General features: G+C 47.3%; 1 protein-coding gene across 1 annotated transcript in view; it reads left to right on the forward strand.

Moving 5' to 3' along the window:
- sos2 (son of sevenless homolog 2 (Drosophila)) overlaps positions 1-13109 on the forward strand; it is a 29322-nt gene extending 16213 nt beyond the window's left edge. Inside the window, 19 exon segments of the mRNA XM_042071899.1 lie at positions 847-957; positions 3635-3733; positions 4586-4713; positions 5105-5805; positions 6721-6802; positions 7079-7201; positions 7324-7436; positions 7988-8210; positions 8417-8536; positions 9206-9368; positions 9941-10058; positions 10296-10468; positions 10679-10795; positions 10936-11212; positions 11551-11595; positions 11883-11989; positions 12184-12321; positions 12323-12388; positions 12390-13109. Of these exon segments, the coding sequence (XP_041927833.1) occupies positions 847-957; positions 3635-3733; positions 4586-4713; positions 5105-5805; positions 6721-6802; positions 7079-7201; positions 7324-7436; positions 7988-8210; positions 8417-8536; positions 9206-9368; positions 9941-10058; positions 10296-10468; positions 10679-10795; positions 10936-11212; positions 11551-11595; positions 11883-11989; positions 12184-12321; positions 12323-12388; positions 12390-12764 (3279 nt within the window). The 3' untranslated portion in view covers positions 12765-13109.
- Positions 13110-14423: the final 1314 nt, after the last annotated feature.

Consider the following 14423-nt stretch of genomic DNA (forward strand, 5'->3'; position numbering starts at 1 on the left):
CAATTTTGACCAGATTTTAGCCTTGAATCGGTTAGATCCAACAAAATCTTGAATCAGGCAAAATTCCTGTCTATTTTGTTGTGTAACAATCAGGGTCCTGGCTCCTATCCTATTGTATTTGTGGCATGTCAGATTTTCGCCTGTCTTAAAATGTGAGTTGTCAAACACAGTGTGACTACAACATTTGTATCCGGTTAAAACGTGTAGTGTGAGTTAACGTGTCATGTGTGGAAAAAGCACACACACAACACACACACACACACACACAGGGAACAGCTGATTGCTGGCTTTCTACCTGCTTCAGGTCTTAAGCAAATCCGTACAAGTCTGTATTAGGTTGGCGACTGAGACTTTAGGTTCAGAAAACCGTTTCTGCTCCTTATCACTCCTTTGCCCTTCTGCACAACCTTAACCCAAATGCCCTGCCCCCATTGTGCTGTGTATCCCTTTCCTATCAACCACAGACCATGCCAGCTCTGGTGACCATTTCTTAGTACCTTTTCGGACAACAGCAATCTGCAGTGCATTGCTTGCCTTTGTGTCGTAGCTGATTGATGGCAGAGCACATCCCCATGTAAACTCTCAGTTTCACTTTTAGCTAACTCTCTCTCTCGCCCTCTCAGTGCAGAGCTCTCCATCCACCCGTGAATTGACGGTGCACTCTAACTGATATGTGTATACTCCAGAGGCCTTGAAAAGGAAAGAGAAAGTTAAACACTGTACTGTGCTAAAAGCAGAACTGTTTGTGCTTAGAGCACAGAAACTCCTTGACCGCTGTAGAGCCCTCTTGACCGCGGTTGTGCTTGCCCCGCCCCTAACCTCTCTCTACCCTCTCATTGGCTGCAGGAGCAGGCCTTTGACCCCTACGAGACGCTTTCGCAGGACATCCTCTCCCGAGAGTTCCAGGAACACTTGAACGGCCTTATGGCCCGCCCCACGGTTGCCCTGCACTTCCAGGTACAGAGAATGGGGACTCCCAGTAGTCCAATCTGCCTGCATGAGGCTTTGTTTTCATTCACTTGCTTTTGCTGTCCTTGTACGTTATTAGTCCATATCTGTGTGTGTGTGTGTGTGTGTGTATACAACTTTGGTTTTCGTCCATGAAAATCTGTTTGTGTGTGTTTGTCTTATTGTGTGTATTGTGGTTGTCCTAGAGTGACCTTTGATGACATGTTGGAAGGTAGAGCCACAACATTTTCACATGTGACGCTTGCATGCCTACAGATTGATATGCAGAGAAGAAGCTTTCACAATTACCACAAGCTGTTAAAAAAACACTAGCTTGATTTGAGGACAAAATGTTTGTTCGTTGTGTGTGTGTGTGTGCGTGCGTGTATCCGAGAGTCCGAGATAGTGAGTGTGAGTGCGTGTGTGTGTGTGAGAGAGAAAGAGAAGCAGTTGTGTGACTTATTCACAGGTTTAAATATAAAATGGGAGGTGTGTGGCAACTTGAAAGTGAGCCAGAAGTGTAAATGAGTGTGTAGAGGCTAATTTGATCCCGACAGTCTCTCCCTCTGTAAAGGCTTTTTGAGGGTATATGTCTGTCTGTCCTATACCATTAGTACTTAAGTTGTACATAACCAGTGTGTATTCATGTGCGTGTGTCCCTATGTTTTGTGACATTGAGTATGTCTAAATTGTGCCTCTGTCAGTTTGCCAAGAATGTGTGTGTGCGCGTGTGTGTGTGTGTGTGTGTGTGTGTGTGTGTGTGTGTGTGTGGAAACTCATTTCATGATGAGAAGTGAGCTGTAAATTATTAAGACTGCTCCAGAGTGCAACCAGTTTAAGCATGGGACACTCTGTTCCTAAGAAGTGTGTGTGTGTTTGTGTGTGTGTGTGTGTGTGTGTGTTTTTGTTATGGTTGAGTGTATTGGCGTGTGTGCGCTGTGTGTGCTGTGTTGGATGGTGGTTGTACCAGTAGCATATATATTTTTAAGTTTGTCTTTTATCAGTATTGTGCTGCGTCTGTGTGTGTGCGTGGGGGGGGGGGGGGGGGGGTTTAGTATGGTTAAAATAGGTTATGGCACGATTTCCAACGGAAGTTACATCTGACACATAGTTTAGGTGAATACACATGCAAGTTTGTTGAGCAGTGTAACGTCTAATCCAACCAGCTACACAGCCTCCACCACCGAATTATTCGCGAGCTCAGTGTTTCTACTTAGGTGCATTTTTATCTAAAATCCTTATTTCAAAATAAAAGTCTCTTCACACTTTACGCATTGCATGCCTTTCAAACTGACAGTCATTAAAATTGTTTTAATAATCAGTGGTGCTCAGAAGAAAATATGTTTAAAGTTTAAAAGATGCTGTTCGATAGAAGGGGTGTCACAATTCTCCAAATCCTCGATTCGATTTAATTTTCGATTTTAAAGTCACGATTCGATTTGCTTTTTGACCTTTTTTTTTAAATTATATTACTATTAATGCATTTCTTATGTTTGCTTTTCTTGCCTAATTTTCAGTTCTGTTTTGTTGGGCCTTTATTCTGAAATAACACCGAATGATCATTTCATTGTTATAGCACACTCCAGAGAGACACAAGGTTAGTGTTCACAGAATATTACACTGTTAGTGTGCGTTTTATGCCTTAACGTAATTTTGGACTAAAAGTTAGTGTTAACTGACGTGAATGAAATCACCCGTGTGGAAATATATTGAGGTTCATTCAGAGTAGCAGGAGGGGGTTCGAGTTCGGTTGATGTGTTTTTTTAAGTGGCTGCAGCTTCAAGTTTGAGGTGATAATGTTGACACGGCGCACTTCAGCACGTGTTAATGTTGGACGTTACATTGGGGGTGTGGCTGCATCGTTCTACCTTTGATTTCGAAGTTCGAGATTGTGATGTCATTTCGACCGATAATCGATTTAAAACCGAAATCGCAACACCCCTATTAAATAGTATTTGTATTTATTGTACATTGTATTTAAACACGCTACATTTGGCCAGGCATACCCCAATCCTCCACCACCCCCCACCCTTACTCCTGTAGTTACCGTTATTGTAGATTCTGGACATCACCATAGCCCCACTCCAAACCTCTTGGTTGACAGAGAGTACTGAATTAGAATGTCTTGCATACATCCTATTCATATCCGTGTGTGCACTGTTTAATGTAAATTATAAAGAGATGGGTACAACTGTAAAACTGTGTTCATGATCAGTATTTTGAGATTTATTGTCCTGCAGTTACCCTCTATGTGTGTGTGCATGCGCGCTCATTCTTCCCAGGTCCCTCTCCTTCTCTCAAACATTCTTTGTCCTCTCATGCATTCTATCACTGTATGAGAACCATGTGGGTATTGATTTAGTGTGTGTTGTCACTATTGATTGTGTGTGTGTGTGTGTGTGTGTGTGTGTGTCAGGACTGTGTGTATGTGAGGACTGGGCGGGTTTTATAAGATACTATGACCTCCCATCTCGGGTTACCCATCAGCTTGCCACAGCCAGACGGACACACACACACACACACACACACATCTCTCCGCTGCCTCAATCATCCTTTCCCATCCAGACAAAGAGAAATGCCCAGAAAAACACACAAACTGAACCCCATCCTAATAGATGTATTTAGCATGTAATGTTTAAAATGACTAATTTTCTGTCTCTTGTGTATGTGTATCTTTGTGCTGCAGTCCATAGCGGAAGGTTTTAAAGAGGCGGTTCAGTATGTACTACCACAGCTGATGATGGTGCCAGTCTACCACTGCTTACACTACTTTGAATTGCTGCAGGTAAGTGTATACACATACAGTCTCACAACCACATTGGCACTGTAAATAAATTAAGGCTTTTGTGTGGAAGCTTTCTATCTTTCTCAGTCTGTCAGTATTTCTGACTCTCTCTCTCTCCATCTCCATCCATCACTGACTCTCACTCAACACAGTAACCCACTAAAACAGTGTGCACCTCTTCCCTTCTATTAAAGTGCCACCTGGTGGCTGGACTAGCATAGCTAGCATAGGAAGTTTGTGCCAATATACTGTATAAACTGACTTTAACAGCATCATCAACTTCCTGAATTTGTTGTCAATGATTCCCGGGACCCCAAAACACCAGGGCACATGAAACTTGTTGGGCATGTATTTTTTGCAACTGGAAATGGATTAAGGCTCCATCAGACGATTACCCTGTTTGTCAATTGAACTGTGAATTGAAACCACTAATGTGACTGTAAATTATAATTTATGTAATAATATGTAATTGAACTTAACATGAATAGCAATGGCACCTGTTCTTGCTTGCAAGAGCATCTTGTGCACTTGAACTCGCCATATCGATTGATGGGTGTCGATCGCCTGGTCGAGCCTTAATCCATGACGTGTTTCAGTTTGGAAAAAATACACCAACAGCGTAGAAAGTTTCAAAGCGAGAGCGAGCAGAAGACCGAGCCGGTGAGCAGCCGATGTGAACGTCATTTCTGTGCTCAATCATAATTGTTACAGTCATGATAACAGTTTTATTCACCACGAGATTATTTTTCACCCCTCAGTTTCTGTATTTACGCCCTCGATTTCTGAATCAGCGCTCGTTTTCATTTGATATACGTTCACATGGCATAATGCCATGTTGGTGTGTTGTTGTAGCAACTTCAGGAGCGCAGCCAGGACAATGATGACCGAGAGTGCCTGAAGCAGGCCATTACCGCACTACTGAATCTGCAGTCCAGCATCGAGCGCATCTTCAATAAACACCAACCCCGCCGCAAACCAGGGTATGCGCACACACACACACACATATACACACTGCACCTGATCGAGAAAAATTAATGATAATCTCTCCTCTTTTTTGTGTTTGAATTACATGCATTTTTTTTCAATTTCAATTAACTTTCACTTTAATTGTACTTATAGAGCAGCAAAACATGATTACACATGTCTCATGGCGCTTTACAGAGTGTTAGACAATCAGAGAAAAGAAAAGAGATTTGAGATGTTACTGTATATTTGTGTGTGTGTGTGTGTGTGTGTGTGTTTTGTAAATGTTAAAATGTACAAGCACGCTGTTAAAGTTAGTCTATATACAGTATATGGGCACAAAATAAAATACGCTACTTCAATGTGTCCGTGTCCGTGTCCGTGTCCCCTCCTCTCTCCAACCCTCAGGGAGCCCATGTACCGTCTCTACAGCCGTCCAGCGCGCAGCAAGCAGACGGCCACGCGGCGCATGAGCGAGATCCAGAAGAGCATCGACGGCTGGGAGGGCAAGGACATTGGCCAGTGCTGCAGCCGCTTCCTGCACGAGGGCCCGCTGCTCCGCTCTGGCGCCAAGCACGAGCGCCACAACTTCCTGTTCGACGGCCTCCTCGTCAGCTGCAAGGCGGCCAACCAGACCTCGCGGCTGCCCGGCGCCAGCAGCAACGCCGAGTACCGCCTCAAGGAGAAGTTCGTGCTGCGGCGAGCGCGCGTGCTGGACCGTGACGACAGCGGTGGTGGCGGCGGCGAGCTGCGCCACTCCTTTGAGCTGGTGGGCAGCGGGGCCCGGGAGGAGCCGCCGGGCGGGGGCGGTGGCGGGGGGGCGGTGTTCTGCGCGCGCTCGGCGGAGGAGAAGGCCACGTGGATGGCGGCGCTGGTGACGCTGCAGTGCCGCAGCACGTTGGAGCGGCTGCTGGACGCTGAGCTGCGCCGGGAGGAGCGAGCCCAGCCCCTGCGCCTGCCGCCGCCGCACCTCTACCGCTTCGCCGTGGCCGACTCCGAGGAGAACGTGGTGTTCGAGGAGCGGGCGCAGAGCGCCACCGGCATCCCGCTCATCAAGGCCGCCACACTGCCCAAGCTCATCGAGCGCCTCACGTACCACATGTACGCAGGTGGGTAACGGAACACACAGAGACACACACACACACACACACACACACACACACATACACACACACATGCACACACTAACATCTCTCACTTTTACAGTTGCAACTGCAAGGGCAGCCGTTGCCCACTGGTTAGCACTCTGGACTTGTAACCGGAGGGTTGCCGGTTCGAACCCCGACCAGTTAGGCACGGCTGAAGTGCCCTTGAGCAAGGCACCTAACCCCTCACTGCTCCCCGAGCGCCGCTGTTGATGCAGGCAGCTCACTGCGCCGGGATTAGTGTGTGCTTCACCTCACTGTGTGTTCACTGTGTGCTGAGTGTGTTTCACTAATTCACCAAATTTCCCTCACGGGATCAAAAGAGTATATATATGTATATACTATACTTATACTTATACTTATACTTATACTGCAAGTGGGTGTCTACGTGTTTGCTTAAATATACAGTACAGAAAGTGATTTTATCTAAGTCATCATTCAGATACCATCGCATGCATTGTGCAAGAATAATGTTGATCTAATGCGTACACAAAGACAAAAAGGGAAGGCACATTGAATGTGAAGGTCGTAGACGCCAGGTACATGCAAGGTGCTCTTAAGTTCAAAGGGACTATTGTAGAATTGTTGAAAGGTTGACTTCAGGCACTTTCATCGAGACAAGGATGAAGCTATTAAAAGCCCTTTACTTAAGGTAGAAACGCTGACCAGTTTCAGCCCTCAGGGGCTTCCTCAGGGGCTTCCTCAGGGCGTGGTTTGTGGAGAATACCTGAATGAATGGGTATGTGGAGAAAAATGTGGTCATGACGTCTGACTAATGAGTGCACAGCCTAGGTAGACCATGTGGTGGTTGTAGCCTTGTTGGATTCTCCTGATCACACACTCACCTGCTGATGTGTCCTCACCGCTCTCCTCCCTCAGATCCCAACTTTGTGCGCACCTTCCTCACCACATACCGATCATTCTGCAAGCCTGAGGAGCTACTTACACTGCTCATAGAGAGGTAAACTAACGTGTGTGTGTGTGTGTGTGTGTTTGCGTGTGTGTGTGTGTGTGTGTGTGTTTGCGTGTGTGTGTGTTTGCGTGTGTGTGTGTGTGTGTTTGCATGTGGGTGTTTGCGTGTGTGCGCGTGTGTGTGTGTGTGAGTTAGAGAAAGAGAGAGACTCTGTCCTTTGCAGTCATTGTATGGTACTGCCTGCTTCACTGTATGGTAGAGACAGCTTTGGTGGAGATGGTAACATGTGTTCAGCTCCTGACCTTTGCCCCTGTGATGTCACAGGATAGAGATTCCAGAGCAGGAGTCCAAAGAGGAGGAGCTCCAGGGCTTGTGGAACAGCGATCAACCAATGGCTGCAGAGCTACAAAGGTTCCGCCGGGAGTATGTCCAGCCAGTGCAGCTCAGGTAGGACTCTACAGCGCCTCGGGGGCGTGTGTGTATGTGTGTTTGTGTGTGTGTGTGTGTTTCTGTGTCTGTAGAACTATCTGTGAATGTGTGTGTCCTGACCACTCTTTTCTCTCTCTCAGGGTTTTGAATGTGTTTCGTCAGTGGGTGGAACATCACTTCTATGACTTCGAGAACAATCCGGAACTCCGCATCCAACTAGAGGAGTACATCACCAGCATCACACAGCTGAGAGGTATCTGACAGACACACACACACACACATCTAATATGCTTAATGCAGAGGTCAAGCTTGATGCTTGATAGGCTGTTAAGTAAACCCATTCATCTGCATTTAACAGTATATGTTCCTCTCATCATTGCATAATGTTGCTATGGTATAAACCTTCCTCATGCATTAGTGAAACAAATTCACACACACACACACTCACACTCATTTGTTAACAAAGCTTCTACAATAGTTCATCCATGCATTGGTGACTGCTTGAACTTGATTAAGGACAATCACTGAAACTCATAAACCCACATAAAATGGTCATGGGTGCAAAAACAACCTTCAACAATTTAGCTTGTTCCATAACTTATTGTTATTATAATTATGGTATTTAGCATACCCTTTGTCCAAAGTAAGCAGCAATGCATAACTGAGCAGCAATATATTTTTAAATGTTTGCACACTGCATGCAGTAATGAACCGCACACACACACACACACACACACACACACACACACACACACACACAAACTCTGTAGTGCATTCATCATTGACACAGCGCTGTTTTTACAGGGAAGTCGATGCGTAAGTGGGTGGAGTCCATCCACAAGATCATCCGGCGTAAGCTGGCGGCACAGGCCAACGGTGTGAGCCACAGCATCACGTTTGAGCGCACGCCGCCGCCCATCGAGTGGCACATCAGCCGCGCCGGCCAGGTGGACACTTTTGACCTCATGACTCTTCACCCCATTGAGATCGCCCGCCAGCTCACACTGCTCGAGTCGGACCTCTACAGGTGTGTGTGTGTGTGTGTGTGTGTGTGTGTGTGTGTGTGTACCTGTACGTGTACCTGTACGTGAATGCGTGTGGGTAGATGTATTTCATTGTAAAAGAGTGTTGCCGTCTGTGTGTAATACTATGTAATGTCTTAGAGTGTGTTAGAACATATGGTACGAGTTTTCAGAGAAACTTAACAATAAAACTGTGTGTGTGTGTGTGTAGGGCGGTTCGTCCATCTGAGTTGGTGGGCAGTGTGTGGACCAAAGAGGACAAGGAGAAGAACTCTCCCAACCTGCTGCGCATGATCCGCCACACCACCAACCTCACACTCTGGTTCGAGAAGTGAGTCAGTCCCACAACCTTGTGGGAAACACTTCACCCACAGTCCTCTCATCGACGCTCATCTGAGCCTCTCGTTCACCCACAGTCCTCTCATCGACGCTCATCTGAGCCTCTCGGTCACACTCTTCTGGTCTTCTCTCTCGCACACTTTGGCTCTTTAGTGACTTTCTTCCTACCTTACTCTCTCACTTTTACTTAAACTCACTCACATTCTCCTTACCCCCTCTCTCTCTCTCTCACATTCTCCTTACCCCCTCTCTCTCTCTCTCTCACATTCTCCTTACCCCCTCTCTCTCTCTCACTCACATTCTCCTTATCCCCTCTCTCTCACTCACTCACTCACTCACTCACTCACTCACTCACTCACTCACATTCTCCTTATCCCCCTCTCTCTCTCTCACTCACATTCTCCTTATCCCCCCCCCCTCTCTCTCTCACTCACTCACTCACTCACTCACTCACTCACTCACTCACTCCTGTTCTCTCACCCTCTCTTTAACTTTCTCACATACACCCTCCTATTTCTATTCTTTCCCTTGTGTGTTTTTCTCTCACTCTCACTCTCTCTCTCTCTCTCTCACTCTCACTCTCCCTTTCTATCTCTCTCTCACTCTCACTCTCCCTTTCTATCTCTCACTCTCTCTCTCTATTTCTCTGTCTGTCCCTCAGGTGTATAGTGGAGGCGGAGAACCTTGAGGAGCGCGTGGCCGTGTTCACGCGGGTCATCGAGATCCTGCAGGTGTTCCAGGACCTCAACAACTTCAATGGCGTTCTGGAGATCGTCAGCGCCATCAATTCTGTGCCTGTCTACCGGCTCGATCACACCTTCGAGGTGACTACCTCAACACACACACACACACACACACACACACACATATATATATATATACACACTCTCTCACATCTAAACTAAAATGTTATGTTTTTATATACAATCAATGGTTATGATGGTGTGCAGGAATAGGCAGTATTTTTGATACATGTGTTTAAAATACAAAATAGTATTTTATAATTAGTATTTTATTGGGTTTGAAGACAATTTCTCTAGTTTAAAAATACTAACACATATTTTTGGTATAACCTGTATAAGATGTAGCCTCTGACTGGTGCTGATTGTATGCTCCCTTTTCAAAAAGTATTTTTAGTATTTCCAAAATACAGTAATACAGTATATTATTTTGCTACATGACAAGGCTACTGTATTTTGTAGGTTATTTTGATACATATATAAAATCCATACATTTTATATTCTATTTTAAATATGTTTTGCTGTGTTTTTGCCCATCCCTGATGTTGTGTGTGTGACAAAGTGTGTTTATTGTTTAATGTGTATTTTGTGTAATGTGTTTTTTGTGTGTGTGTGTGTGTGTGTGTGTGTGTGTGTGTGTGTGTGTGTGTGTGAAGGCCGTTCCGGAGCGTAAGAAGCGGATCCTAGAGGAAGCTGTGGAGCTGAGTCAGGATCACTTTAAGAAGTACCTGGCCAAGCTCAAGTCCATCAACCCACCCTGTGTGCCTTTCTTTGGTAGGGGCCTGGCTTGTCTCAGAAATTCAATAACAGTGTGTCAGTGATGTAAAACATTTGGATTTTGTATGGACTTAATTTGTGAAAATAACTAGCACAATAACATTAATAACTAATACAATAATACTACTACTAATAATAATATTAACTAATTATATTAATAATAATAATAATAATAATAATAATAATAATAATAACAACTAACATGTGCATAATTTGGTGGATGTGTGTGTGTAGGTATCTACTTAACCAACATCCTGAAGACGGAGGAGGGGAACCCAGACTTCCTGAAGCGTCACAATAAGGAGCTGATCAACTTCAGCAAGCGACGGAAAGTGGCAGAGATCACCGGAGAGATCCAGCAGTACCAGAACCAGCCATACTGCCTCAGGGTGGAGCACGACATCCGGGTAAGGAGCGCTCACACACACACACACACACACACACACACACACACACACACACACACACACACACACACACACACACACCGTCTTCTCTCATTCCCATATTTTACTTTCTGTTTGTACATCTGCATGTCATATATAATTATGTTAAGGAAGGAACAGTGTTTATGTGCTGATGTTCTATGTTGTTTTACTTTTGTTCTCATTCCGCAGCGCTTCTTTGAGAACCTGAACCCCATGGGGAACATGGGTGAGAAGGAGTTCTCTGACTACCTGTTCAACAAGTCCCAAGAAATAGAACCTCGCAACTGCAAACAGCCCCCACGCTTTGTAAGTCTGTGTGTGTATGTGTGTACTTGCACAGTTGTTTTTTTTTGTGTAGATACAGCTACTGTGTGTGCATGCGTGTGTGTAAACCTACGTGTGTGTGTGTGTGTGTGTGTGTGTGTGTGTGTGTGTAACCTCTCCAGCCCAGGAAGACCGTGTACAGTCTGAAGTCTCCGGGCACGCGGGCCGTGCGGAATCCGTCCACCGGAGGCGGAACGCTGAAGGGCCACCCGGTGCCGCTGGAGCGCGAGCCACCGCACAAGGTGACGTTCCGCAGCATTGCCGAGACGGAACCGGAGCGGGAGAGCGCCGTGTCAGTGCCCACCTCACCCAACACACCCACCCCCACGCCTCCACAGTCCGCCTCCTCTGACCTGAGCAGCGTCTTCATGGAGACTGACCTCAGCAACATGCATGAAGGTCTGTCTGTCTGTCTGTCTGTCTGTCTGTCTGTCTGTCTGTCTGTCTGTCTGTCTGTCTGTCTGTCTGTCTGTCTGAGTTGGTCTGTGTGTGTGCGTGCGTCTATGTGTTTGGGTGGATGTGTAGAGTGGAGTGTACCAATTATGTGTCCTAGTCCACAACACCTGTGGGTGCGGGTGTGAATGGAGCACCTGTGCAGACTGCAGACACCACTTTCCATTACAGATTTTTACAGTATGCAGGTTCACATAGACAGTCGTGTGTGTTGTGTGTGGTGTGTGTGGGGTGTGTGATCAAATTGTGCTCCATCTCAACCTCTCTTCTCTCTCATCCCACAGGCCACAACAGCATATTCGCTCCAGTTCTTCTTCCGCCTGCTTCAAGTGAGTAACCTTGGTGAAACCTCTCCTGTGTGTGTGTGTGTGTGTGTGTGTGTGTGTGTGTGTGTGTGTGTGTGTGTGTGTGTGTGTGTGTGTGTGTGTGAGTGAGAGAAAATGTGTTGGCACATGCAGGCATGTTTGTTTCCAAAAAGACAAAGATGTACCTATACTGTTTTGGAAACATGACTTAGTCTGCACAGGTCTGTGTGCGCATAGCTACACAGTGTGTGTGTGTGTTTGTTTGGTTGTGTGCAGTTTTAAATTGCATTTGTGTGTGTGTGTGTGGTCAGAATTCCACTCGGTGTCCTGCGGGAGTCTAAATCAGCTGTTTGCAGAGGAACCCCTCAGACCCCCTCCACTTCCCCCTCGGAGGAAAGATGCGGTCTCAGAGGCCAAGGTAACACACACTCATTTATCTCCCCCCATAGATACACTCATACATACTAATACATACATTCATACACCTCCTCTATACACTCTCCTAGACGCCATCACTGTGTACACTCTTTCGTGATGATGTTTACGATGCATTGAGCAGAAAGCCTGCAAGTTAGCTTTAACCATGGCGATATGGTTTTGTTTCTCCTCCAGCTAAGCTGCCGGTCAGACAGCCCTCCGGCCATCCCGCCACGGCTGCCCCCTCCCCTGCCCCGCCTCCAGCCCCGCCTCCCCGTCTTCAACGGGCCCTCCACCCCTCTCCTCTCCTCGTCGGACACTCCGCTCCCCAGTCCCCCCGCCGCCGCCTCCCCCTCCCCGAGACCCGCTGCCCGACACCCCTCCCCCAGTGCCCCAGCGCCCCGCCCGAGATCTTCATCAACTACCCGGTCAACCTGCAGCCGTCGCCCGTCAACCGCTTCCACTGGGAGTTCAGCGCCAGCTCGCCCAGTTCGCCGAGCACGCCGCCGGGCACCCCCTCGCCCCGCGTGCCCCGACGCAGCTGCCCGCTCAGCGCCAGCCAGAACAGCCTGTGCCACCTGTCGCTGCCCACGCCAGGCGGAGGGGGTGGGGGCATGGGCGCCGCGCCCCCCGTGCCCCCCCGACACGTGCCCAGCAGCCCGCAGCTGCCCAAGCTGCCGCCCAAGACCTACAAGAGGGACCTGCCCCAGACGCCGCTTCCCCAGACGCCGCTGCCTGCGTTCTCGTTGGTGGACAATGCAGATGGGAGCCAATGAAATTGGGCTTTTCCCTAAATCGGGGCGGGCAAATAAGGACGTCAGCCAATGAGGAGGGGATTTGGGTTCTTGTTTGACAGACATGGCCAACCAGAGGGCGTGAGTAATGACTCATGGGAGGGACTTTTCCCCCTGACTGTTGGATTGAATTATGAGACCCAGTAATACACACGCAGACACACACTTACTCAGAAGTGGAGAACACTGATCTCTCTCAGCAAGGTGTGTGTGTGTCACAGAAGTGTGTTGGAAGGGCATGACCTATGGATTGTATGTGTTCTGCAAATTTAAAAAAAAAAAAAAATTAAAAAAAAAACGGCCTTTTTTAAAAAATAAAAAATAAAAGCTCGTCAAGATGAACTTAAACAAGCAGACTGAATAAAAAAAAACCACAAGGAAACAGTTACTAAAAGAAAAAAAAACATTACAAATATAAAGCTACTGATCAACAAGACCACCCACCTGCCTGTCTGCCCTTGGCCAATCATGGCATGCCTCAACTAATTCTATGCCCCGCCCATCACCTGAAGCCAGTGGAAAACGCTGCACCGCTCTGCCAGCCAATCAGAGAGTAGCAATGACCACCCATCATCTTTCAGAGTGTGTGTTTGTGCACGCATGCCAGCACATGCTCAGAAAGAGATTGAAGTCTGGTCTCCTGTCTACTTTATCTGTGACTGTATCGAGAGAAGCAGGCCAGTTTTGGATCCTTCTCTCTCTCTCTCTCTCTCTCTCTCTCTCTCTCTCTCTCTCTCTCTCTCTCTCTCTCTCTCTCTCTCTCTCTCTCTCTCTCTCTCTCTCTCTCTCTCTCTCTCTCTCTCTCTCTCTCTCTCCCTTTCTCTCTTTCTCTCTCTCTCTCCCTTTCTCTCTTTCTCTCTCACGGACCAGTGGTGACCCAAGCCCTGGACGTAGACTCTCTGATTGCCTTAAAGGAGCGTTGGAGCGGTGTGCCGCGTAGCAGGCTCCCGGAGGGTCTGAGTGCTGCCCATGAGGTGACGGGGGCTGACCGGCGAAGAGTTGGCTGCCCTCCCGACGCCCTTTAACCTGCTGTGACCCTAACAGGCACTGACTGCACACTCTCTCGAGACTGACTGACTTATGTTGATATTGATATTGAGACTGAGGGGCATCCTGGAGCCTAATGCATATGCAGCTGCCACAGCGCATTCACCAGGCTGCTAATCAATGAAAAGGAAAAGGAGCCTGAACTAGCGAATATAAACACTTAAAGACTAAAATGCCGACCACCACCACGCAAATACAATTACTCCACACACACACACACACACACACTGAAGGCCATTGGCAGACAGAGGCAGAGCCCGTGAGGGCTAGCTATCTGTCTGAACGACTCAATACTGTTGAACTCTTTTTCTACGCACTGCAGTTTTGTGGCCAAAGTCTTACTTTATGCAGGAGGATGGACAAAGAGGACCAGTAGAAACAGAACATGGTCCCCCTGCCCTTTGCTTCTTTTAGTCGTTTTCAAATGAGTAACTGCACTGTACCACTGCAGGGCTCAGCCTGTTACTTAATGTACACACACACACACACATACACACACGCTTATCTTTAGTTGCCTTTTAATACAGCTCAGACCTATGACCTGAGGCTGTGACCAGTCAACAAGCTGAGAGAACTGGAGAGAGAATGTGTGTG

This window comes from Alosa sapidissima, chromosome 19 (assembly GCF_018492685.1).
Source record: "Alosa sapidissima isolate fAloSap1 chromosome 19, fAloSap1.pri, whole genome shotgun sequence".
Classification (NCBI taxonomy): domain Eukaryota; kingdom Metazoa; phylum Chordata; class Actinopteri; order Clupeiformes; family Clupeidae; genus Alosa; species Alosa sapidissima.